The sequence below is a fragment of the Meira miltonrushii genome, assembly GCF_003144205.1.
Source record: "Meira miltonrushii strain MCA 3882 unplaced genomic scaffold FA14scaffold_6, whole genome shotgun sequence".
In the NCBI taxonomy this organism is placed as follows: Eukaryota; Fungi; Basidiomycota; class Exobasidiomycetes; order Exobasidiales; family Brachybasidiaceae; genus Meira; species Meira miltonrushii.
Genome location: NW_020289948.1, coordinates 306,513 through 331,479, shown reverse-complemented (window position 1 = coordinate 331,479; position 24,967 = coordinate 306,513). Strand labels below are relative to the sequence as shown.

The 24,967-nt window shown below is 43.9% G+C and overlaps 11 protein-coding genes across 11 annotated transcripts; 5 read left to right on the top strand and 6 right to left on the bottom strand.

Moving 5' to 3' along the window:
- Window positions 1–5: 5 nt before the first annotated feature.
- Window positions 6–1,307, bottom strand: FA14DRAFT_192741 (ferredoxin reductase-like protein). The gene is made up of 2 exons (XM_025501956.1): window positions 614–1,307; window positions 6–547 (listed from the first exon to the last, which is right to left on the bottom strand). Exons 1-2 carry the CDS (start codon window positions 1,286–1,288, stop codon window positions 56–58), a joined length of 1,167 nt encoding a protein of 388 aa, XP_025351970.1. The 5' UTR covers window positions 1,289–1,307; the 3' UTR covers window positions 6–55.
- A 215-nt stretch (window positions 1,308–1,522) lies between these two features.
- Window positions 1,523–4,205, top strand: FA14DRAFT_162607 (WD40 repeat-like protein). The gene has a single exon (XM_025499687.1). It carries the CDS (start codon window positions 1,561–1,563, stop codon window positions 4,066–4,068), a length of 2,508 nt encoding a protein of 835 aa, XP_025351969.1. The 5' UTR covers window positions 1,523–1,560; the 3' UTR covers window positions 4,069–4,205.
- Window positions 4,206–4,326: 121 nt separating this feature from the next.
- On the bottom strand, window positions 4,327–6,148 carry FA14DRAFT_151033 (OTU-domain-containing protein; the record flags this gene model as incomplete). Its single annotated transcript, XM_025497458.1, has 3 exons — window positions 5,664–6,148; window positions 5,505–5,633; window positions 4,327–4,947 (listed from the first exon to the last, which is right to left on the bottom strand). Exons 1-3 carry the CDS (start codon window positions 6,120–6,122, stop codon window positions 4,327–4,329), a joined length of 1,209 nt encoding a protein of 402 aa, XP_025351968.1. The 5' UTR covers window positions 6,123–6,148.
- A 293-nt stretch (window positions 6,149–6,441) lies between these two features.
- Window positions 6,442–8,325, top strand: FA14DRAFT_127938 (cyclin-like protein; the record flags this gene model as incomplete). The annotated part of the gene is made up of 4 exons (XM_025496827.1): window positions 6,442–7,221; window positions 7,327–7,558; window positions 7,964–8,113; window positions 8,243–8,325. 4 exons carry the CDS (start codon window positions 6,442–6,444, stop codon window positions 8,323–8,325), a joined length of 1,245 nt encoding a protein of 414 aa, XP_025351967.1.
- Window positions 8,326–8,379: 54 nt separating this feature from the next.
- On the bottom strand, window positions 8,380–10,223 carry FA14DRAFT_91958 (uncharacterized protein). Its single transcript, XM_025503066.1, has 2 exons — window positions 9,890–10,223; window positions 8,380–9,763 (listed from the first exon to the last, which is right to left on the bottom strand). Exon 2 carries the CDS (start codon window positions 9,752–9,754, stop codon window positions 8,435–8,437), a length of 1,320 nt encoding a protein of 439 aa, XP_025351966.1. The 5' UTR covers window positions 9,755–9,763; window positions 9,890–10,223; the 3' UTR covers window positions 8,380–8,434.
- A 100-nt stretch (window positions 10,224–10,323) lies between these two features.
- FA14DRAFT_162604 (uncharacterized protein) lies at window positions 10,324–10,633 on the bottom strand. Its single transcript, XM_025499686.1, has one exon. It carries the CDS (start codon window positions 10,571–10,573, stop codon window positions 10,367–10,369), a length of 207 nt encoding a protein of 68 aa, XP_025351965.1. The 5' UTR covers window positions 10,574–10,633; the 3' UTR covers window positions 10,324–10,366.
- A 1,432-nt stretch (window positions 10,634–12,065) lies between these two features.
- Window positions 12,066–13,220, top strand: FA14DRAFT_166002 (glycoside hydrolase; the record flags this gene model as incomplete). The annotated part of the gene is made up of 2 exons (XM_025499989.1): window positions 12,066–12,798; window positions 12,841–13,220. The coding sequence occupies 2 exons, from the start codon at window positions 12,066–12,068 to the stop codon at window positions 13,218–13,220; spliced, it is 1,113 nt and encodes a 370-aa protein (XP_025351964.1).
- A 440-nt stretch (window positions 13,221–13,660) lies between these two features.
- On the bottom strand, window positions 13,661–18,325 carry FA14DRAFT_127972 (uncharacterized protein; the record flags this gene model as incomplete). The annotated part of the gene is made up of 1 exon (XM_025496830.1): window positions 13,661–18,325. One exon carries the CDS (start codon window positions 18,323–18,325, stop codon window positions 13,661–13,663), a length of 4,665 nt encoding a protein of 1,554 aa, XP_025351963.1.
- A 1,032-nt stretch (window positions 18,326–19,357) lies between these two features.
- FA14DRAFT_127953 (uncharacterized protein) lies at window positions 19,358–21,544 on the bottom strand (the record flags this gene model as incomplete). The annotated part of the gene is made up of 1 exon (XM_025496829.1): window positions 19,358–21,544. The coding sequence occupies one exon, from the start codon at window positions 21,542–21,544 to the stop codon at window positions 19,358–19,360; it is 2,187 nt and encodes a 728-aa protein (XP_025351962.1).
- Window positions 21,545–23,348: 1,804 nt separating this feature from the next.
- Window positions 23,349–23,740, top strand: FA14DRAFT_158472 (mismatched base pair and cruciform DNA recognition protein; the record flags this gene model as incomplete). The annotated part of the gene is made up of 2 exons (XM_025497967.1): window positions 23,349–23,380; window positions 23,461–23,740. The coding sequence occupies 2 exons, from the start codon at window positions 23,349–23,351 to the stop codon at window positions 23,738–23,740; spliced, it is 312 nt and encodes a 103-aa protein (XP_025351961.1).
- FA14DRAFT_91691 (uncharacterized protein) lies at window positions 23,667–24,933 on the top strand. The gene has a single exon (XM_025503065.1). It carries the CDS (start codon window positions 24,036–24,038, stop codon window positions 24,807–24,809), a length of 774 nt encoding a protein of 257 aa, XP_025351960.1. The 5' UTR covers window positions 23,667–24,035; the 3' UTR covers window positions 24,810–24,933.
- Window positions 24,934–24,967: the final 34 nt, after the last annotated feature.

The following is a 24,967-nucleotide window of genomic DNA, read 5'->3' as shown; positions in this document are numbered from 1 at the left end:
TTACGCGTTTGTGCAACAGTCACACTAGCTCTATGATTGCATTCAAAAAATGACATTACAGTTTATGAACTTCTTCCTCTTTGCAGCCTAAAGAAGCCAATATTCCACTCAATTCTCCTTGTTGATTGCCTTTCTTTGCACCTGCCACTTGAGCCACCATGCCATCAGGACCACAAACAAGAATATGTCTTGATTTTGGATCATGTTTTTCTAGCACTGGCTTGATTGCTTTATCGCTCAATCTGCCTAGCTGCAATGGCATACCTTCTTGTAGATTGATACGTTCTCTACCGAGCATCCAGTCTAGCCATGATTTCTTGACAGCGCTTCCCTCATCTTCCACAAATAATTGAATGTCCAGCCTATTCCCGTAAGCCTCTTTCAGCTTCGCAAGCTCGGGCAGTAAGAGTAATGACGAAGGCTTTGAAGCCGCATACATTAACGATATCCGCGGTATCCTCTGTCCTGAAGGCATTGGTCTGTCAGGTTTGCCGAATATGGTTGTGATCAGTTGATATGCAGGTGTGATTCCAGTTCCCGCCACGAGCTGTAGTTTACGCAAGAAGGTGTTGTCAGTTAATCCGTTCCACATCCAATACAATGTCCTACTCACCAATACCAAATTATCAACCTGCTTATCTTGCCATGTAACATGAGGCCCTCTCAACTCCACCCCTTCTCCAACCCTCAATCTATGTGCATACTTTCCCAATTCACCATCCGGATATTTCTTTATCATGAAATCGATTGTTTCTTTTCCTCTCGGTCCACAAACTCCTTCCACATAAAGTGGCGTATACGGTCTTTCGATTTGCAAAGAAGGTTCTTTCATATGAACGCTCAATATTCGCCAAAATGGATCTCCCGCCGCAGTTGCTAATGCTTGTTCATGTGTAAGTTTGGGAGGTGCAATATAATACGGTGGCTCAATACGCAGCAACACATGATCGCCATCAAGATTCGTTCCTACATCAGAAGGTGAAGAACATCGTCGTGTTTCTTGTAGGCCGAGAGTGTGGTATTTGTTTGGCAACAGTCTTGAAGGCGCTTCTGCTTTTGATGTGAGGGATAACACTAATACTGTCCCTGCAAATCCACCTATGAATGCCACCACAACACCGATTATACTGTCACTGCCATCTTTTTCTTTTGTAAATGTTGGTGTTGCAGATGAGCTACTCGAAGCTGTTCTGTATCCGATGAGTGAAGGTCGATAGAGTCTTTTTGAGCTTGATAGTCCGATCGATTGACCCAAACGAACCCTTCTGGGTATTTGCTTCAGTGACATTTCAGGAAGCTGCTTGTGGTTACGGGAGAAGGTGGAGAAATACTTCATAGTTTCTGTTACTTAAACTTTTTTGACCCCCCCCCCCCGCGTTGAGATGATAACCCGATTTCCATTTGTCCGGACGGATCCAATTTTAACTCTGAGAACGCGTCTTTAAGCGGGGAGAAAGAGAGAGAGCATTATCATACGCGTGAACATGACGATAAACTCATTATTTCCTTCTTAACTTTTACACACACAATATACTCTCGAATGATTTCAATTCTCAAATTATGGCAATAGATATGGATGTCGATGATGTAGATGACGTAGAGGAAGCATCACAAAACGAATCAGACGAAGATCGTGAAGATACTCAATTTGACGAAAATAGCGAAAATGCGGATGATGATGATCAAGAAGATGATGAAGATGATGATGATGGAGAGGATGACGATGAAGATGAAGAGGATGAAGATGCAGAAGATGATGAAGACGAAGATGAGGAAGACGATGAAGATGATCCCGAAGCCGACACAACTTCTCACAAACAGAGATCTCCAACACCTGCTGTCAATTCTTCCCCTGCTGCATACGTACGTGCTGCTGAAAATCGATTGAAACGACTAAGAGCATCATCCTCAAATCTAGCCAAACAGGCATCCGCATACTCGATAGAACCTGTTGGTGCAATACCGCATTCTGCCCATGTTCATTCTATGGCTCTAAGCGCTGATGGTACAAATTTACTCACAGGCGGAAGTGATGGTTATGTTCGCCGGTATGACGTTTATGCAAGCATGAATGGGAAAGCGCCTCTCACACAAAACATACGACATCAATATGTGGATGGTGTAGTGAAAGGTGGAGCATTAACGGCTTGGTGGGCATGCGAAGAAGTCCCGTTAGTAAAAGGAGAGGAAGAAGAAGAAGCAGAAGAAAGACTTGTCAGTCCGGTTCATAGTTTGGCAATTCAACAAGACGCTCTTTGGTGTTTGAGCGGAACGGAATCCGGGAATATAAATCTGAACAGCTTACGACATGATAGTGGACAACTACGGCATGTTTTACGTCGACATACATCTGCAGTCTCAGCATTGGCCTTAACCGACACAGATACGGTTCTCATGAGTGGAGGGTGGGATAGAGGTCTACATCAGTGGGATATGCATACTGGTAAAGTGGTACGATCATTCCCAGGACACACAGGACAGATAACTTCGATATCTTTCAGACCTCTACAGCAGGGAGAGACGTACTCCAATGCTCCATCTCCAAATGTGATCATACGACCTTCCGCGGCAGACTCGACAAATAATGGAGATATTTCGATGCAGGACAATATCGATGCTAAAGAAGAAGCAGCCAGTCAGAAGATATCGCCGTCACCCAGGAAAAGTCTGGGTGAGCGAAGCCAGTCGAAAGATGCCTCACAGAGGGGAGATATAAGTATGCAACTTGAACGAAGCAATGAAGCTCAACAGAAGCAAGGCAAGACGCAAGAGAATGGCTCATCTCCCAGCAGAAAATCACCCGAAAATAGTTCACTTTTCGGAGATGATGGCGAAAAGAGTAACGAGATTGACGGTGAGAATGGATTACAGGAGGCTCTAGGGCTAGGGACAACTTCTTCTGACGCACCAACAAAGCACAATTTAATGGATGTCACCATGGACGAAGCGGATTTGAGACCTACACAACCACTCAAGCTAAATAGAGAAAACGAAAAGACTGCTGATGATTCGGATGGCGATTCATTGTTTGGCGGTATGAGTGCAGATGGTTCGGCTGATGCGGATGGCGAAGCGGATGCAGACGGTGAGGCAGATGCGGATGCTGAAGGAGAAGAAGATGCAGAAGGAGAAGCAGATGATATGGACGCAGAAGGGGAAGATGAAGATGCAGAAGGTGAGGATGATGATGCACCTTTAGCAGCAAGAGCTGCAAGACCACTTTTACCTACTGCTTCAACGAGTAGTGGATTGGAATTGCCTGGTTCAAAGCCTGCATCTCAAGTCAATCAGAGTGCGGCGCCATCTTCTTTGCCAAACGGACATTCTGCACCTGCTGCCGCTAGACAAAGACAGCTGCCCAAGCCGGCATTTGGAGGAGCGAGCACATTTGCAAGCTTTGACGGGGATGTTTCGAAGTTCAGCAATGATATAATGATGACGACCACCCTTGGTGGTCAAGTGACTCTTTGGGACAAACGTGTTCCTTCTTACCCTGGAAGCAGTAGTAGCCAACCGAATCACACCAATGGCATCTCTGGCTCTTCAACAACGCACAAGGGCGTTCGTGCATTGGCCTTGCCTGACAAAACACCTCCATGGTGTACGAGCGCTTGTTGGAGTGGCGATGGAAACAAGATTTATGTTGGAAGACGTAATGAAACGGTAGATGAATGGGATTTACGAATGATACCAGACGTTGAGCAATCCCTCGATGGAAGTCAACCTCCTCGATCACGCAAAGGTGATGTTCGTTTCGTTCGTAATCTGCGTTTACCTTCTGGCAGTGGACCTGTTAGTGCGGTTTACAGTATGCCAAATTCAAGACATCTAATTTGTGGATCGTACGATAATATACGAATATGGGATACTATGGCCGATTCAAATACAGCTTCTGGAAGTGGAAGTGTTCCTTTCAGGATCGTTGCTGGTCATCATGGTGCAACTGTTTCTCAGCTATTGTTAGACCCAACCTCAAGATTCTTATTTTCCTCTTCCGGTGATCGTGGATGGATGTCCACTTCAACTGAAACTGTTATGCTACATGAAGTTCGACCTGCAAATTGGTGAATTTCAACTGCTGCTTTGTCTTTCTTTATCGCTTTTGTATTCTCTTTTCTTTATTTTGCTCACTTTTTTCTTTGCTATATCTAGATCCCCATGTCATCTTTATCAAATGTATCGTAGTCAACAAAAATCGGATATTGTAATCAAAATTCGCATTATCGAGTTTGAACAGTCTATGGGGGCGATCATGAAGGAAGTCATTATACACAGATAAAAAAAAATCAAAAGAAAAGCTTGGAATATCGACCGTGACCTGGCACGTCAAGCACCCTTGACCTTGTGCAAGGAATTGTAGTGCTCACCCAAACCATACATGTGTCGATGGTACGAAATGATGACTGGTAAATCATCAGGACCGGATGCTTCTTCTGTTCCAACTTTTACCACCGGACTGCCTGCTTGAACGACATGGATGGGCGTATGATAAGCACGAGATAAAGCCAAAATTTCCGGTTGACCACCCCAAACGGCCGTCTTTTCGATGGCATCACAATAACCTAAAAAGTATTTTTCTTGTTGTGACATATTGTGTGTTTCTTGTCCTGCTTCTTTGTTCTCGATTCCGGCCATATGTTCATCCGAATCAGAAATAAATGGCATAAAGTCATCACCATGCTTTCGCATATATTCAGCAGTTGCTTTACGTGTATCAACGTAATTGAGTTTAGATTGTGATTTGCCGAGAATGTTAAGTTGATCAGCAACGGCTGCATAAAGACAATGACCATCCGGAGTAATCTCATACATCTGTACTTTCAGCGCTCTGCACAAATCTGTCAAAGCAACTCGTTCACGTTGAGCTTCATCGGGTTTTCCTCCGTTCGCTTTAAGTTCCTCTTCTGCTTGTAAACGTTGAGCTTCCATTTCGGCAGCTTTGCGTTCCTGTTGGGCAGAGATAGAAGTTGCATCGGTTGACGATGAAGAAAGTTCATCCGAAACAGGAGAAGGTGGTTGAGTCATAATGCCAACCGAAGGACGCAAATCGACAAAATTGCGTGATGGAACGGAAATTGCCATTGGTGAATTACGGATTTCAGATGTTTTTGATCGTGGTAATTTTGGACGTTTCAATGTTGGTTTGATGGAAAGAGGTGGTGTGATGTGAATGCCGGGTGAGGCAGGCGGCGTGTACGGGAATGCAGGCAGCATCATCAATAAAGAATGCCAGGAATGGGGAGAGGGGTGGGAGAAAAGATAAGATTGTGTCAGTATTTATACCTTATTAAAACTCCTTCATCACAGCCAGCAACACGGCAGCGATCGGCCCAACGTAACACTGCCCAACAGAGCCTTGCAAGCTGCTCTGGCGATCGTTCAAAGACATTCGTGCTATGATCCGGTCCGAAATCTCAGCGAGAATTAGCCGAGGGGGATGTATAGCAAAGCCAGTCCCATCACCGCATCACGTATTTGCAAAGATAAGAACACGATGTACTCACCAGTCGTGCTTTCTGTCGTGACATTTTTTTCTTCCCTCCACCGCTTCCGTTTTGCTCTGCCTCCATATCAGCCGAAGTGTGTGATTTGTTCGGAGATGAGCCGAACAATCTTCTTATCGATCCTTTTCGCTGCATATCGCTTGCCAATTCTTTGTCTACGTCATTTGTAGGAATGACTGTTGTTGCTCTTTCTGGTTGGTGAGAGCCTGGAGAAGTGCTTTCGTTTTCGTGTCCATGATGACCAAAAATCTTTTCGCCAGCATGAAGTAGCTTTTCTCCTGCCTGTCGAAGTGGACTGGTAGAATGTCCGGCAGAGAGGCCGCTCTGTTCTGATGCGCTATGATGAGATCCAAATAAATGATGCCTTCCGTTTGCTCTTTCTTCGTCGATACTTGCTTTTTGCACTTTATCGGCTGCTTTATCTCGTGCATCGAGGCTTGCTAATAGTTGATCGGCTATATCCAGTCCATCTTCATTCTCATCCTCCCCTATGTCGTTTGAGATATGGTCCATATTGTGATGTCTGGCTGCTTCTATATCCATTCTTAATGAATCTTGATGTGTTGGAATTGGCCTTGCGGCTGATTTGTTGCCTGACTTTTTCTTCTTGCCCGGCATTATGGTGATATATATGAGGAGATGAGGTTTGTGTATGTAGTTAATGTAAAGGTTGCTATCTCATGAGCATTATCTTGTTGTAATGCTTAATTTTTTGCAAGAGTGGAGTTAAAAAAGGAAGATTAAGGCTGTGTTTGTACACTTCCACCCACAAAAAGAATATTCCGGCCAACCGGCGCCGATTTTATAAAAGGGCGAATCGCGTTTATACCTCAAATGCACAGACTGTCAAAACACTTTCTTGTTAACAAACAACCGGGATCAAACTTCCACTTCAAAAAGAAAAGCAGATATGCATCGTTCAAGAATAAGGTAAAAGATGACTTCCAATTATTGGGTTTCAACTCAGTGTAATCACTGGATTTTAAATCAAACTCAATTGGCAATTGCAAGGGCAGAAGATCTTCATTATGCTGCAAATCCGGAAGAATATACGGCGTTGAGGATTTGGCTTATCAACTGTATTTGCTTACTCACAAAAAGATTATCATTACGTCAACGAATCACCGCTACTTCAATCGTCTTTTTTCATCGATTTTATTCTTGCTCTCCGGCCAATTCTTTCTCTTCTACTGATCCCTCTTTAGTTGCAACTGCTTGTGTGTATGTGGCTTCAAAAGTGGAAGAAACGCCGGTTCACATTCGCAATGTGGTACAAGAAGCATCTAAGTTATGGGCTGAGCTAGGACACTGGAAGTTTCCCAATGATGTTTCATCGTTGGCAGAGATGGAATTCTACCTTTTGGAGGACTTGCAATTCCACTTGATTGTTTATCATCCATATAGAAGCTTGATGGCCATTCATTCTTCTTCCGGTAAAGGTGCTACCAAATTCGACCTGAAAATGACCGCCTCACCTACATGGACCAGCTTGATCGGAGCGGCGCAAAATGCCAGTGCGACATCAAATGCTTCGGGATCAGGCCAAGGCCCAGTGGGAAGTGGTGATCTTGGAGGGCCGTCAGGTCTGATTGATCCGGAATTGGCTTATGGAAGCCCGGGATCGGGATTGTCTGGTAAGAGTGCCGATTCAGCCAAAGCACCAATGAATGGAGATGCAGAAAAGATACGACAACTCGATCGACAATCACAAATTCGTGTGATGCAGGAAATGTTTGACGAACGTAATCGGATGTTCGTTTATGGGGGTGATGACAATATGCCTTTACCGAGGCTGGAAGAGCTGGATGAACAAGTGTTGCAGATGGCGTGGTTCGTACTAAATGATACATACAGGACCGATGTGCTGCTATTGTATCCGCCTCATCTTGTCGCAGTTGCGGCCATATTTCTTGCTTTCGTTTTACACGACCCAACGCGCGAAAGACTAATGCGAAGTAAGAGGATCATGGACGATCGCAGAGAACGATACAAGACAAGCATGTTGCACCCTCGTGAGAGCAAGAATAAATCAGCGACTCTAGCAAAAACACAGGGTGGACTAGAACCAATTAAAGATACCAGCAAGCCCAATACAACTCCAGTTATGGGAGCCTCTCCTCCCAAACCGATGCAGCCGACAACCGCCCCTTCGCCAAACGTTGCTCCTTCTCCATCTTCCGGTCCACCCTCTAGACCGCCGTTACGTGGACTTGCATCGCTACCTCCAAGGCCGGCACATTTACCAATGAAGCCTGGCACACACATCACCTCTCATCAATCGATTTCACAGCAACATTTACAGCAATCAGGAACGCCATCGACATCTGTCCAACCTTCACCACAGCTCGGAGCATCGCCAGCCCAGACTGGATCGCCCAATCCTGATTCACCTGCTCGAGCCGCAACTAATGCCGGACAAATGCCAAACGATCTTTCACCGGCAATCTTTGCAGCAGCAGAAATGAGTGCAAGTAATCCACCCGTTCCGCCACCTGATGCGATGACATTTTTGGCTGCTTTGAATGTTGATTTAGGTGCGGTTGGGGAGATTGTACAGGAAATGTTGGGACTGTATGATATTTGGCATAAAGTTGGAAATAATGCAGGAAGTGGAAGTGGAAATGCAAGTAGTGCAAGTAGTGTGGTAAGCTCGCCTGATCCGGATGGTAAACATACCCTCAAGGAAACAAATGGAAAAGAAACACAATCGGACCCTACACTTACGATCAATATCACAGATGGACCGGAGATGTTTCGTAGATTGACAAAGATGCGGGAAAGACGTAGGGAAGATTTATTGAAGAACGGAGCGGGAATGTGAAAGGAAACGCACAAAAGAAAAGTGTTGCATTTGTATAATAAAAAAGCATTGAAAATTGATTGTAAAAATACATTGATGATACGAATCCACAAGGTCTGATGTCCATCTATCATCGTTCGACGACCAGAGCAGTCAAAATTGCCACATCATCAACCTTTCCACCAGGATAGTGTATCCCATGACGAGCTGCATCACGTTCAAACGGAGAAGTCTTTGTGGTGGAGAATTGACACATTAGAGCGTACTGCAAAAGATTATGAGCTAGCACATTTGCCAAATCCCTTTCTTCGGCAACATGATCGATCGAAATATCACTCATTCTATCCAACCAAGCAACCCGATGTTTCTGACGAATAAAGGCAACCAATTGCAAGACTTCTGAAGTGCTAACGTTATCCCAAAATCCATCTGTTGCCGCCAAGACGATATCGCCATCCATCAATCTGCAGCTGAAGGTATCAGCATTAGACGGCTGCGAATCAATCGATCCGTCAAATCGATATTCAGGCGGTAGCTTGCTCAATTGCAAGGGCGTATTGAAACCATGTGTCTGTGGCTTGGATTGATGATGAATGACATGTAAGCCTATCCGATCACCTTCTTCGTTCACTGCACCTTTTTTCTCATCCTTTCCTACTGCAACAGTACTTGAACCAGGTCGAAGAACCAAAAATCCACTATCGCCCAAATTTGCACTTCTCAAAATTCCCTTTGTTGAGTCAAAAGTGAGAAAGCAGGCTGTTGCACTACCTGCGGGAACGTCCTTTTCTTGTTGTGTGCTTTGGTAGGCGTATTGTAGAATGTCGAGGGGTGTTCCAGGTTCTGCCTTAGAAGCGGCAGCAGATGCGCTTGAAGGAGAAGGAGAGGGTGGTGGTGTATCCAGTGGGGATGAAGGAGGTGAACTTTCTTGCGTTGGATCCAAATCTTCCGCCTCTATTCGGTCAGGACAAGCGTGAAATCGTTTTGCATATTCTGATGCATGATAAACTAAACTTTGACTGAACAAAGCCGGATCCACACCATTTTCACTCCATCCTCCAACACCATCAGCGATTGCTAAAAACCAATCCCCTTCATCTTTCATCTTTGTTACCGCTAATGCATCTTCTCCCGATTCTCCACCTTGTAACATCGCATCAGTCCATTTCCCAATCGAAGATGCAAGTGGAAAGCCTTGTCGGGGGAGTTGTTTAGGATCGACATCCTTCGCTTTTCCATCCTCTTCTTCTGTTTGTTCTACATATCGTGGCTTTCCGGCAAACGCATATCCTGTCAAAGCTTGAACGTTTCCTTGACGTGCGGATGTATGTGAAGAGAAATACCGTATTGCTATCAGCTTCGAGGGGCCATGCTGTATACCTGTATTCCTTGCATATGCTCTTGCAATCGCCGGAGCTCGCCTTATTGCGATCGAACCCAGCATGTTCATCTATTATTGCTGTGGAAGAATAGAGGACAAAGAGTAAGATATCGGAAATACGAATTTTCTTTTGAATAAATAAAATCTTGCGCCCGGCTTCCGCATGCAATTCAATTCCATCACATTTAGCGCGCATCTACTCACTCACTTCGGACAATTGCGCCTTATGTCCGTCAGAGGCTTTCATTAGCATCTATCGTGCTCGCCGTCATCACAATCCATACTTTTCACTATGGCTTGCAAGACCAATTCATAGCGATCAATCATACTCAGCCCTCACGGTAAGCATGGCGGCAATTGCAAATAGTCACTAAACTTTTGAGTAAAGCCAAAGAAGTTTGCAACCGGGTGCCAAAGCCGTCGCCCGAACATTGCGTTAGATAAAGTACTTCATGCTCTATGGTGACATCCTGAGAAGCATTCCAATAACCTCGAGTGACTGCTTTCACTTGTGCTCAACACGAGACGATATCTGACCGGCAATCCGAATCGTATCATCCGGCAATATCATCTGATAGTAGACTATCATTAAAGGCCGAGAAAACAATTACGGCATCTTTTATCCTCTTTTTCACCGCAAAGATGGTCTCGGCATAAATCCATTAGCGAAAGATAGAGTATCTACATCGAGTAAAAGTAAGCCACAATGCAGGCACCAAGAACATAAGAATCTTGGATGAGAAGCCGGACTCCAAATACAGCGTGAGAGCATTTGTTGCAAAAGAGTCCAAGTGTTTTCCTCTTCCAAAAGGAACAATCGATAAAGATCCATCCGATGAAGAACGTTTTGATTCTAATCTCAGGAACGCGTGCGGCAAAGTGATGCATAGATTAAATGCAGAATGTGCTGATTGCCATCAAAGAAAGTTAGAAAATCATTTCAACCTTCTGTTGCCAAAAGAAGTAAAAAGAGAAATGATATATCATTTCAAACGCGTTATATGCATTGCAGAAACAAAGGCGCGCGCTGCGTACCCAAACAACCGCATATACTCACACGCATGCACACTCACAGTGTGTTGGAGTGGAGAACAACACTGAACTTTAAAAGTGATGATGATTTGCTGCTGCTGCTGCTTCCCTTTGTGTTGTGATTGAAGCACATCACTCGCAATTCCTACGACAGAATGGATGTTACTCCTCTTGCTATTTTGGCCAAGACACTTGATGTGCAGTAGTGCCCTTTCCTTACTCAATGTTTGTCCGTGTAAATGTCACTTTTTCCTTTGTGCGGGAAATGCGAATTTCGGTAAATTTACATGTTTAAGGTACGAGATTCGATATATACATCAAGGTATCTCCAGATTTCATCTTCTTCTTCTCTTACCACCATCACACCCTAGCGGTAACGGTCATTCACTCTCATTTTCTCGGTCTCTCTCTCATTCTACTTCTCATTCCTTTTGAGATCATATTCACGCCCTGGAGGTGTTTATCTGTTCTCACCTTGTCATTCTCGATCACAATTTTACCGGATAAAAGCTCAATCGTTTTATCCTCTTCTTTTGTCTCGAAAGCAAGGTTTCTTTTTTTTATTCAAAAGTACATCATTCGTTAAGCTTGGTCACGGTACAACACATTCTTTCTTTTACCTCCAACCTTGGCGACTGGTCGTCTTTTACTAGGCATCATAGACTGGATCTAAGGTCCTACTTTTTACATCCCATTTTCTCAAAAAGACTCGATTATACAGTTATACAATATGCATTTGCCACAACTTGTAGCAATAGGTGCGGCTATCCTATCGACAACTTCAAATGCCGCACCTTTAGCTTCTAGTTCGTCATCAGGAACACAACACAAGCCATTGACCCCGATCAGCTACAAAGCAACAGGCGGAAGTAGATTCGGCTCAATGGCTCCTCAAGCTTTCTTTGCCTCTCCACCCAAAAACGAAGGAAATCTAATAAAACGTAGCGTTCCTCGTGCTCGATCAAGATCAATGCAAAAGAGAAGACCATCAGCAGCTCTTGAAGCTGTTTTGAATTACGTCAAACGGTTCGCAGCATCTGGTGAAGAGGAGGAAGACGATGAAGATGATGAAGACGATGAGGAAGAAGAAGATGGAACACAACTATCTCACTACTATCAACCTATCGGAGGACAGCGAAACGTTCAAAAGCCTTTCGCTGCTAAACGTCAAACGAATGGACAATGCGGCATGAAAGCAAGTACGACAGCATCTGCTCAAACAGCTTCTGCTGCCACTGCAAAAGCAACTTCGACATCCAGTCAGGCTGCCACCACCACCACTTCAAAGAGCGCAGCTCCATCATCAACGAATAATGCTGCTACTACTGGTAAAGGAGGTGCAGGAATTATGGCAGGATATTGGCCTTCTTGGGCTGTGGGCACTTTGCCACCAGAAAACATTGCTTGGTCAAAGTATGATATCGTATACTATGCTTTTGCCGTTCCAAGTTCTTCGGGAAAAATTGCAATTGATGATTCAAACTTGTTGAAAAGATTCGTTGCAGCTGCTCATAAAGGTAATTCAAAAGCAAGTCTCTCGCTTGGTGGATGGGGTCAATCACAAGGATTCTCAAATTCCGTTGTAAGTGATTCAGCCCGTGCAAATTTCATCAATAACGTTTTGGATGTGATTAAAACGTACAATTTGGACGGTGTTGATTTCGATTGGGAATATCCTGGAAACGTTCAAGGCGGACCAAGCAATCCAAAAGATACGGGAAATTTCCAAACGTTCTTGCAACAATTACGTGCAAAGATTCCAGCCGGTAAGCTCATGTCAGCAGCTGTTCCACAACAAGTTTGGCAAGGAAGTAACGGAAACCCGGTTGGCAGTGTTGCCCGTGCAGGCGGAGCATTGGATCATATCGTCATTATGAATTACGACGTTTGGGGTTCTTCATCAACGCCAGGTCCAAATGCACCTTTGGGTAACTTGTGTGGAAATAGTACACAGCCCGTTGCCAGTGCTGCCGGAGGTGTGAAAGCATGGACTTCGGCCGGTTTCCCAAGAAGTAAGATTTTACTCGGTGTTCCAAGTTATGGTTATTTGAACAAATCATCCAAGAAAACATTGATTCAACGTAGCCTGGTCGAAAGTGCAGAAGAAGAAGAACAGCATACAGTCAAACGTGAGGGCGACGTGGAAGTGTATGCTAATTCTCTTGCCAAACGTGCTGCTTTGAAGAGTATGGACGGTACAACGACGTCCGGACAGATTAACTTCAACCAGTTGGTCAGTCAAGGAGCACTAAAGTTAAACACACAAACTGGTACTTTTGATGCTTCTGGAGGTTATACGAAATACTGGGATGATTGTTCCGATACACCTTATTTGGCAAACGGAAACATTGTTGTCACTTATGATGATCCTGATTCGCTATACGATAAAGCAGACTTTGCTCGTTTGGCAGGTATTGCAGGTGTTGCCATGTGGTCAATCGATGGAGATACATCAACACAAGTTTTGGCAAATTCTCTTATCGCTGGATTAAAGGGAACTTAAATGCAATAAAGTCAAAATCGTCGTTTCGATAAAGAGAAGATGAGGTGAAAGTAGAATATTGGCAAAATCATGCATTGGTACTTCGTCGATTTTGATCGATAGGAGAAGCAATGCGAAATGTGATCAAGTCGAGCTTCATTTTCACCTAGGCAGCATCTTTTTTTCACTGATATAGCGATCAAACCTTTCCGACCGATAGAAGTAGATCTCTCATGCTGGCGAGGGCCGCCAATCAAGCATGAGGATCTACGAGCAAAAGTTCAAGTTTAACCCAGAATCCTTTAATAGATTGTCATTGTTTTCCTCTTTCTCTCTCTCTGTGCTCATCTTTCATGCTTTCATAGTGCTGTAATTTCTTGCAATGCATAGACTGTATCTTCAATCGTTTCTAGTGTGTTCTTACATTTACAAAAAGGGATAAAGCAAAAGCAAAAAGTCTATTATTCTAGCACTTGTTTATTCAAAATTGCAGAAATCTCTCTTCGTGGCTCTAACCAAGAGATGAAGGTTGGGAAGACACGACGATTATCTTGTCGGGCAAACAAGCTGGTTGTACTTGCTGAAACACGCGAAAGTGTCGACGGTGAAGCTGATACCACACTTGACTCTTCATCATCATCCACAGATTCATCTTCTCCTCCGTCGATTGAAGTGAATCGCAAATCATTGTGGCCGTTTGCCTTGTGTGCATGACCATCATGGGCAGATGCGTAAGCTGTGCCTGCTTCAATCATAGCTTGTGCTTTTTCGAGCAAATAATTTGCAAAAATAATCAAATATGCATATCGTTCCAAGTAATTACGATAAACACGATCCATATGAGACCTTCTACTTGATCCGGCATCTGTATTTGCCGCTCTGATCTTGGAATCATAAATAGCTTTTCGTAAGTTTTGAACGGCTTCCATTCGATCAATCGCATGATCGGTCATCCTCTTTGCCAATTTGCCGTGTTTGAGGATTGCGACGATCTGCAAGACCGTACGGTATTCACCTTTAAGCCATAAAGAATCTTGACGATCATCATTACTCTCTTGATTGTCATCATTTGAGAAAGATGAAATAATACTTGCGCTTCCGAAATCATGACTATTACCACCACCTCCACTGTTCCATTGATTTGAAATGCTTGCGCTCATATCAGTAGAAGAAAAGATTTCATGACCTCTTTGTGCAATCGTCGAAACCAGGGCAGCGATCACCATTCCAGTCGTAGTTCTTCCACGTCCCATTTGACAATTCCAAACGCATGCAGCACCCTTGCGTAAAGCAGTCAAAACACGTTCTTCCATTTCATGGAAAACAGCAGGAATTGGAGCTTGTTCATCGGTAACGGCAACACGAGCATAATGTACTTGGTAGCCTTCTTGATGAACCATTTGATACATCTCTTTTGGTGTCAAAACATCTTCTTCTTTCACTTCTTCCCAGATCGGGAAAAGTTCAAATTTACCTGTTGACTCGTTTACGGTTTCATCGTGTAAAAGGATTCTACCTTTGTATTTCCGGATCTCTTTGATGACGTCTTGTTTTAACGATTGTTCCATACGTTCGACAGCTTCTGTACTAATTCCAGTCGTTTCTACATTGGTAAATGGTTGATCTGCTAAACGCAAAACGTGTGGTCTTCCATTAATCACGCAAACGGCTTCTTCTCGCAATGAGGTTGCAATCACTTCCAAATCACCTTTTGGTCCTGCTCCAATTCGTTCGAGTCCTTTGCGTAATCCTGTTACTGAAGGCATACCGTGTCCCCAAGTTTCCATGAAATATGACAATTGCGTAGGAGGTGTTGGTCCGCTCCAGGGTGTTGTGGGTGTACTGTGGGATGCATCATTCACCAAGACTGCATTCACACCACGAAGATTCGGAATTCCTTCGATCTGTGAAAGTGCTTGTGCTGCCAGACCTGGGAACATGTCACTCTTTAGCATTGTATAAGCACTCAAGACAGATCCACTTCTGTTTGAAACAACTTCTTGAACTTCTTCGTTCAATGCTTGACCAGCCGATTTATTGTCAACTTTTTGCAAAGGCGTGATGGTAGAAATGTCAACCTTGTCAGTGTCGGCCCAGAACGTTGACAAAACAGGTTGGTCGCGTACAAATTCTTCAAAAGTGGGCATAGAATCCAGTTTGACAGGTGGTGTAGCATCAAGATATGCTTGAAAGACGATCAATTGGAAATACCTTCTGAAATTGTTTACTCCATGTTGAATCTTTTCATGTCGTACACTTTCATCTTCCGCTTGTTCAGCTGCAATACGTGCATCTTCGATCGAATCACGTAGGTTTACCACACCTGAACATTGATCGATTGCATCGTCCACCTTTTGCTTCACCTCAAGACCATGAGGAATTACGCGCAAGAGGCTGTTGATGAGGTGATAGGTCAAAGGTCTTCGAATAAGCGGCTGAGTCTGAGCTGCTGTCAGAGCAGGCTTCTCTTGAGGTTGTGGATGGTCTTGCGTGAAACGCTTGAGCCAACGTGAAACCAACAATGCCAAGATCGAAATCAAAGTTGATCGACCACGTCCAAGTTGACAATTGAGCACGATACAAGCATTTGCTTGGGTTTCAGAACGCAACACAGCACGTGTCAAAGCAGCAATATCCTCAAAATGCGGTGGCTTTTCTGCCGTAATAGGTTGACGACGATAAATCAAATGCACATTCGGCAAGCCAGACCGTTTTTCTCGATTGATTTGATGATCATTATTCAATCCATCAGAAATTAAAGGAGAGCCAGCATCATCCAACTCTCTTGTGATGTGTGACATCACATCTTGCAACGTTTGAATATCGTCTGGACTTGCTTCTTCCCAGATCGGTACTACTCCACCTTCCTCTGTTTCTGTATGCAACAAGAGGCGTCCATCGCCATGAATCAATTCTGTAAGCACATCATTCTTCAATCGATCTTCCAGCAATGCCAAGCGGGACCAACTGATACCGGAATAACTCTTGATGTTGCGTAGACTCATCCCTTTTTGTCGAAGACAGTACGGTTTTCCGTTCACATGACAGATTGGCTCTTCTCTTAAATTGATATAAGTCACTTGCAGAGGACCTTGATCATTCTTTGGAGAAAGCTCTTCGTAAATGCTATTGAGGATATTGTAAATACCATCAACCGTTGGCTGACCAGTTGCGTAAATGTTGGTATTAGGAATTCGTCGGAAATTCAGTGCTCCCCGTACACCTCTTCGTACGGTTGCATCATTCAAAGCCAGACTACGCCAAACATCTTCTTTGAGTAACATATGTGGTCGTAATACCAAACCTGTACGATTGCGTACAACATGATCAGCAAATTCGTCTCCGGGAACCAAATGAGGGTCTGTGTCATTTCTACGAATCAAGCTTGAATCACCTTTTGCGTCTTGGTTGGTCGTACTGCGGCTCAAAGCGCTCAAGTCAGCAATAGGATCAAAGAAGTACAGCTGATCTCCTTTTGAGCGAATCTTTGAAATGGTATGCCAGATCTCTGCGCGATTCCGTAGCCACGTAGCAAATCGATGTTCAAAGATGGCTGTTTCACTTCCTTCAACGTAACTTGCAAATGTGACCAAGAAGTAGTATTGTTCCAAAGCATGAACTGCTCTACGAATCCAATTACGGGCATCGTTAGTTTGATTCGTTCGTTTTTCTTGATCAGGCGCAGCGATCGAATACCGAACACGACTTTCCAAAATTGAATGACGAAGGTTGATCACATGAGAACAAGCGTCAATTGCCAGATCGACAGCCTTTTTGTTATCATCTCCATGATCCAATAGACCGATCAATTGACCAATGACACCATAGTTTCCTTCTTTTGCATTCTTTAATGCATTGAGCAGCATTGGCTGATCCAATAAGACGTCAATCGCGGCTTGCGATCCTCCAACTTCTGCCAAACTAGCACTCAAAGCTTTGACTACTTGCAAAGTGGACTGCTCTTCTGACTTTTGTTGACTGGCAGCTTGTAAGGATTTGGCAACACCTATTGCCGGAGATCCGGAAGCTTTTCTTTGTGTTTCCGCAGATGCTTTTGATGGTTTATGAATTTGCATTGGATCTCCATACCCTTGCAAAATCATCTGTCTTCTCCTGACCAAAACAGCTGCCACCATTGCAAATGACGTTCTTCGTACTCCAAGACCACAGTTTGCCACGAAGGCAGTATTGATCGGATCTATCTCTTTGATGATTTGCGTATAGGCATCTAGATAATTGTTTTCCATCGGTTGATCTTCTGCGATTGGAATTCTATGGTAATCGCATCTCCATCCCTCAGCTCGAATATCATCCCATACCTCCCGAACCGTTTTGACTTCACCAGCATCAACAGCAACCCAGGAAGGTCGAAGATTACCGCTTTCTTCTTCCTCGTGAACAAGTAGCAAATTACCGTACCGTTGTGACTCCCTCAGAATGTCTGCTTTAAGTCTTTGTTCGATCGATTCCAAATTGCTCGCACGTTCACTTAGTTGAAAGTTTTCCAACGGAGCATCTGCCTCTCTAAGCACAAAAGGTCTTCCACCAACATAAATCACAGGTTCGTTACGAGTACATGCCCAAACGCATCTCCTTTGTTTAACGCCAACGTTTGCCCTTAGTGCATCGGAGGCAGCAGCAGCAACGTCATCTGTTCTTGTTCGAGATCCTTTCCTGCCCGGAGAACTTGATGCAGCTCTATCGGTCATGTTTGCATTACGTGAAACGTTCATCAAACTTCTTCCACGTTCACCTGCCATTGAATCATTACGGTTAGGTGCACATTGCAACACGCTCAAGATTGTCTTTAATCCCATCACCGTTGGTTGAGCAACACCATATACTTGTAAGCCAGGTACATCTGCTTGTCTGAAATTGGGAGCACCTTGTAATAGAACACCCATATCCGGTCTCTTTAAACCGGCGAAAAAGTCCGTCTTCAAAACCAATCCTCGCGTTAAAACGCTTCCTTGACGACTTTTGACTACCATGCCTTCTCTTACATTAAACAGGAGGTGCAATCGTGATGAAACGTCTATTGAAATTGTTCGATCAGGATTTTGTGAATCGCGTATCCGATTACTAGGTTGTCTTGAAAGTGCATTCCTGTTCAATGTGTTGGGCATCGGATTAGCCTTCTCTTCTCCTTCTTTGCCTTGTTGTGAAATACTTGCATGTCTAGAGTACGGAGTGTTTGGTGACTCTGCATAATCACGTTTTGCAAGCCTTGTTGTTGTGATGAAATCTGATTGTGTTTTTACAAAAGAAGAAGAATTTCTGCCTAACGGAGGATGGGAAGGCAAAGGCGGAGAAAGTGTACGAGTAAAGCCGTCCTTGCCCGCACTTCTATCCGCCCCCTGCTTCGCTTCATCGTTCTCGCCCATTGTTATAGAGTGACGTGGTCGGATACCGGACCTGAACAAACAGAGTAATATGTATCCAAGTGATGATGGAAAGAAAGCGGAAAAGTGTGTTTGGGATGTGATCCGATATTTATTCGGTAGTGTTGTTGTTGTTTGTTGGAGTTAGGCACATTCACCCTATCCTTTGAGTGAGACCCTAAAAACAGCAACAAACACAAAAGCTTAAAGATTGACAAATAAGCGGAAATGCAGGTTAAGGCACATAAGCACACGTTTACAAACACACAAATGCGCCGATGCACGTTAAAGCACTGTGTGTACCGGCCGTGTTACCGACTTTTTGACATTTTGACTTTCATCATCATCTTCCTGAAAGGCGTTCTCGCTCTCAATATGGCAGAATTATTAAATGGCTGATAGCAGGCACGAGGCATGTTTATCATTCTCCCCACGAAACAGTCTTGCTTGATGGACATGGATGTGCCAAAAGTGATGCCTCAGACGCCAATTGTAATCACATTCTGGGCTTTAAAAAGATACGCCAAACGTACAACAAAACTCCGCAAACAGCAATCCAAAATAACAAAAAAAAAAACATGACTAAAACACTCTCGAGCAATGTGGCTGAAATCCTGATGCATTTTCAGTATGAAATTGAGGACAACAAAAAGTAAGGTAACCTGATAATCCGTTGAAAATGATGAAAAGAAAGTAGAAAATACTGTCTGCGTTTCCTAGAAACAAAAACGCGAATGATGATGACATGGCCATGAATGAATGCGTCCCGACAACAAATCAATACGTATCACGATCAGGCGCACGACTCTTTACCGTGCCTTCTGAAGGCGTATCAATACTTGCACCATAAATGTCCGCTTGTTGCCACGGCCCATCTAATGTGCCAGTTACGGCCGCATTTGAGGGGTTCATGATTCCCATTCCGGTAACAGGTGCAGAAGCAGTACTTGTGGTAATTCTTCTAGATCCGGTACGATAACGTGCGCTACTATCAGGTGGTAAAGTTTCACCGCCATGTGTATTGCCACGTTCACGTTCTCCATATCCTCCTTGTCCGTATTGTCCGATCGATAACAAATTATCCGAAGAAGCAGCCCTTGTAGGCGCAGCACTATGTGGACCGCCAATTAATGATCTTGCACGAGATCGTACATGAGAACTACCGATCGTATGTGGCGTATTACCAGCACCGTGCATGGTAGAAAACCTTTGACGGGTTGGACTTGAAGCTCGTGAACGTGCCATCGATTGCATTTTTTCATGTCGATGATATCCTAACAAAAGTGCATGTGCAGCTTCGTTTGCATTATCTTGATGTTCTATTTGCCATCGTGAAGGTTGCTTTTCGGCCGCAGGGCCGATCGCATGACGTGCAAGCGCATTAGAAAGTCGAAACCCCCTTCCGATTGCGAACGAACAAATATAACCCACAATTCGACGTTCCAATGCATAAAGCACGGAAGCAAACGGTACAACACCTTCGATCGTTTCACGTACGCCCCATGTATCCTCATGTCGAACGATCAATCCAGCATCGTTGAATTCTAATCGACTCATCAAACGAAGGTTGATTGTACAAATATGTTTGAGGACTGCACGAGGATGGAACACACCCCAAAGGAAAGCACGAACGGTTGTACGTCCTAATCCTTGATGACTCCAATGAGGTTGTAAAGCATCAGCAGGCATAGGAGGTCGACTGATTTGACCGCCACCTGCTTCAGCAGTGGACATATAATGTGATTCATCTCCATAACCTTGAATGGTCGTATTGGAGTTTGTATGATCGAAATCTTCATCATCACCATTCACGCTTGGAGGTGTACTTGGACGGAATGTTTGAGAAAGTGGTCGAATATGCGATGATGTCGTTCCGGGCGTATGCGGTCTTGAATTTCCCCACAAACTTGAAACGCTGTAGGGTGTTGTTGGACTGTGACTTTGACTGGCAAATCGACTGAACATAGAACCTCCTCCGGCTGGCGTATGTGATTGACTATAATTCGCGAATGGATGTGGTGTGATGCCAGAGTGTAGCGTATATGCAGGGGTTGCTGATCCCCCACGATCATGTTGGTAATCGTTAGGAGCATATGTTGCTGATCGAGGGGCTGATGTTGATGATTCGTCGTTGGATCGGCCAAAGAGAGAAGGTAGCAATGTAACGCTGATTGTTTGATCAATAATACCAGCACGAGTGCCGTCGAATTCAAAGTCACTGCAAATGACATCTCGCAACTCAGACTTGACGTCCAGACCTGGAAGTGTGAATGCCATGATGAATTGATTCGCGATTTGCTCACGACCGGAAGCGGCCAAAAGGGGTGATTCAAAGATTGCGTCTTGGTCGTAGAATCGGTTGACCATCTCACGAACTTCTTCTGCCGTTCTCTTGCCTCCGTACAAGGTTGAATGCAAGCCCAAGATGATATCTGTCAATGTGCTTGGACTTGGAGGACCATGTCCAAACGCGCCAAAGTCAGCAAAACTTTCGGGTGCTTGATTGCTACTGCCAGGTTGTGCTCCGTTACTCAAGCTCAAAGACATATTGTGACCGCCTGCTTTCCCTCTACTTCCTCTTTCGACAGAGCTAGTTGGGATTGCAGAACCACCTGAGACAGCAATCGATCCGCCGCTTGCCTGTCTGCTATGGTTACGCATACTGCCGGGCGTTCTGGGCTGTTGTGTGGTGGTGGAGGAATTTGCACCCGATAGAGAAGAAGCAGTACTGCTGTTTCCCGAATTTGGAAAATATGAGTCAGAAGACGGTAAAGGAGGACGAGGATGATGATGCCAATGAGATGGTGTTTGATTGGAAGAGCCCCTAGGAGGAACATTAATTGATGAATTGGCGTTTTCTGAGGAAGAAGCGGTATTGGAAGAGCCACCTTTACGATGTTGTGATGATGAATGATGTGCAGCTGCAGCAGCCTCTTCTTTTGATTTCGGAATGTCGATCTTCATTGCTTCTGCATCTTGTTGCTGTCCACTTAGGTTACTCTTCACACTTCCCGAAGAGGGAAAAGGAAGAGTTGTGGACATTGTCGTGGTGGTAGGTTTTGAATATGAACAGATGAAGTTGTTTTTAGCTTAAGCTGATTGATCCATATTCTGACTAGGGTGATGATGGAGGCCACCTAATGAAAATGAATGTTGAAGCGCTGACCCGCAAAAGTGTGTTGCTCAATATAATCACCGCTCGCTTTCAATTTCCGGTGTTCTGCTTACTAGTCTATGACGGCATTCTTTCACGCAGGGCAGGCAAGGGCAGGCAGAGCAGCAGCAGGGCAATAAAAATAAAATAGCCACCTTACGGGGCGCGTAATTTAATTCCCCAATAAATAACAGTCCCAGGCTGTGTGTAGTCCCAGGCTGTGTGCTTGTGATGCAAGTGTCATACCTTTCACGCTCTTCCTTTACTGCACTTAACCACAATTTAGCGTACATGCCGTTCCTCCCTCCTAAAAGGGCGCCACTGACTATAGGCCGAAAGAATCATCATGGCATATGGAATCCAAGGCCTAGCAACGGATAAGCCCCTTTCTTGATTAGTAAGGAAGATGTTCCATTGTGCCTGATTTCATATCGTTATTGGTTTCACATATTTTGTTATCTACAAATATTTCTTATGATTTCGATCTGACCTTTTAAAGCATTAAATATACCAAAGATTAAAAATCATTTTTGACAATGCAAGATTTAATAAATTTGACGTCAACAATCGCAATGCATAGCTTGTGACTATAATATATGATCACAGAATAATAACGGTTAGCTTTAAAAATAGGAACGGTGTAGTTTTTTCTGAAATGCCATTGTATTTTTTTAAATGTAAGGGATAAATATTAAATGTTTCAAAGAACAACAGATTACAACAAACTGGCAAATAAAGAAATCTCTGAAGATCGGAAGCAACAAAAATCGATAAGAGCAGTGTATACAAATTTAGTCCCAATATATTGGAAATAGAAGGGTTTATATACGTAATGAGAGGGGTCAGAGCTGAATTTACATGGCTAAATATATTCTACATTGAAGGTCAAGATAAAGTAGGTATTTAGCTGTCTGCAGAGTAAGCAATGGCCTCTTTATCCTGCAAAATAAGAATCAATACTAAAGATCACACTCAGCCACAATATTTATGGGAAACACTATTCGCATTTAAATTATCCTGTTAAACGAGGCAGATGATTTATTTGCTTTTTCTACTTTCTTCTAGTAAGTGCGATTGCCACAAACTAACCAATCCACAATTCCATATGAAAATAGACGATCTTCTTGTTGAGACCATTTCGACAAGTATCGATTAACACCCTTGATTAATTCTCACGGCGCTATCTTCACAAATCACACTTCTCTTTGTGATCCAACCAACACTTTTTGCCGAAGCAAAGGCCGTCGCGTGCGCACAGTCTCAAATGATTTGAGTTGTGTGTGTGGAGGTTTTCTCATGGCTGTGCATTAATTTATTGGGAACGGGCGCGTGCGCAGTGAAGTTCATCTTTCCATCAAGAAACGTCGATGAAGTGCATACAGCATACAACAACACATTCGTCATTTTATCTTGAACTTACGCACAAGAGGGAGATTGACTGTCTATTGATTGTATTCAAGGCACTTGACAACTGTTTAAACTCAGATCGGGAATGACTTGAAATCGAAACGTGGACAATCAAAGAATTAAGGTATATATAGACCTTATTTTCATGCTCTTAATCTTAACTTTAAACCATCATTTTCTATTTTTGATAAACAACTTCTTAACAAAATGTCTAACTCTAACGAACCATCTCAATTCAAGTGAGTATATACAACAAAGCTGTATTCCATACAAACATCATCATGCTGACAATATCCTCCACTCCTTCTCCCTCCTCTAGCGGTAACTTGAAATCCGTCTCTGGACAAGTTCAAGAACAAATTGGTAACTTGACAGGCGCTACTTCATGGCAGCAAAGCGGTAAACAACAACATGCCGAAGGAGAGGCTGAATTAAAGGCTGCCCAAGCAAAGGGTTACGCTGAAGGTTTGGTCGATCAAGTTGGTGGTTACAAGGACTCTATCGTTGGTGCAGTCACTGGTAACAAGTCTGATCAAATCGCAGGTAACGCTCGTCAAGAAGCAGGTGCCGCAAAGAAGGATGCAAACGCTCCCGCATAAACGAGCCCCGCCCTTCGTGATCACTCTTTCAATCACATACCCTTCTTTTTGGTTTAAACCCATGTAACTTCCATTTTTTTGGCAGTGGACACCTATGATGAAATATGATCAATGTTAAGAAATATCCTTTTTGTGTATTGATGTGTGATCAACAGTCGACATCTTCCCGCTCCCGATGTCAATCGGCGCCGGGCGCAAAGCTTGTCACATCGGCCCAGCATTTTCCGAGCGTCTTCTTGACTGACATCTACCGCCCTTACTTCCACTCTCTTCACCACCACTGCTACATTTCAAGATGGTTGAAAGTACACGAATATTGATCTACAATCCAAACTCAAGCAAATCAATCACAGATGGTCTCAAAAGCATTTTAGATCCAATCAAAGACGCAGGTATTGAATTGGAATATCGCTCTGGTCCTTCATCCGCACCCGAATCGATCAATGATGCACCTACTTCCATTCAATCCGCCCAAGCCGGTTACGAGTATTTGGTAGGCGGCGGCGATGCAAAAGGTGCAGCAGCCTCGTTAGCATCACAATTTAGCGCCATCTTGGTTTGTTGTTTTTCTGATCATCCACTCGTAAACATGTTACGACACACTCTCCCGGCAAATGTATCAGTCATGCATCTGTTAGAGACTGGTTTGTTGGCCGGCTTGACATCCTCACGTGGACGACCAATCGGAATAATCACGACCGGGCAAGATATGGTACGTGATATAGATGCTGGCGTTGCAGCTTTTTTTGGTTCAAGCGCAAAAGCAAATGATCGTTATGCTGGTTGTTTGGCTACCGGGCTTGGTGTACTGCAACTTCGTGATCCGAGCCAGAAAAAATTTGTACAACACGCCATCAGAGCAAAGGCTGCTACTTTGGCCAAAAGTGGCGTTGGTGCTGTCATGCTGGGTTGTGCTGGTATGGCTGGAATGGAAGAGATCGTTCGAAAGGGCCTAGCAGACCATCTTGGCGAACAACAAGCAAATCAAATCGCAATCATCGATACAGCCAAAGCAGGTTTGCATCTGTTAACAGCTCAAATTCGACTAAATAAAGAATTCTTGCCATAACACACTGTAATAAAATAGGAAAACCATCATATTAAAGATGAAAACCAGAACGTCTCGAAACAGGCACGGAAAGAGTATAAGAGATAACAAAACATAGCCGACATGAAAGTCGTGTGAGATTAAACGGACTGGCCGTCATCATTTTGGGGTGGGAAAAG

Bases quoted from the DNA above. Each gene is read 5' to 3' on its own strand.
- FA14DRAFT_192741 (XM_025501956.1), bottom strand. From the start codon at position 1,288: ATGTCACTGAAGCAAATACCCAGAAGGGTTCGTTTGGGTCAATCGATC. The intron at 548-613 runs GTGAGTAGGACA...CGTAAACTACAG, and splicing joins AGGTTGATAATTTGGTATTG to CTCGTGGCGGGAACTGGAAT.
- FA14DRAFT_162607 (XM_025499687.1), top strand. From the start codon at position 1,561: ATGGCAATAGATATGGATGTCGATGATGTAGATGACGTAGAGGAAGCA.
- FA14DRAFT_91958 (XM_025503066.1), bottom strand. From the start codon at position 9,754: ATGAACATGCTGGGTTCGATCGCAATAAGGCGAGCTCCGGCGATTGCA.
- FA14DRAFT_162604 (XM_025499686.1), bottom strand. From the start codon at position 10,573: ATGCATCACTTTGCCGCACGCGTTCCTGAGATTAGAATCAAAACGTTC.
- FA14DRAFT_91691 (XM_025503065.1), top strand. From the start codon at position 24,036: ATGGTTGAAAGTACACGAATATTGATCTACAATCCAAACTCAAGCAAA.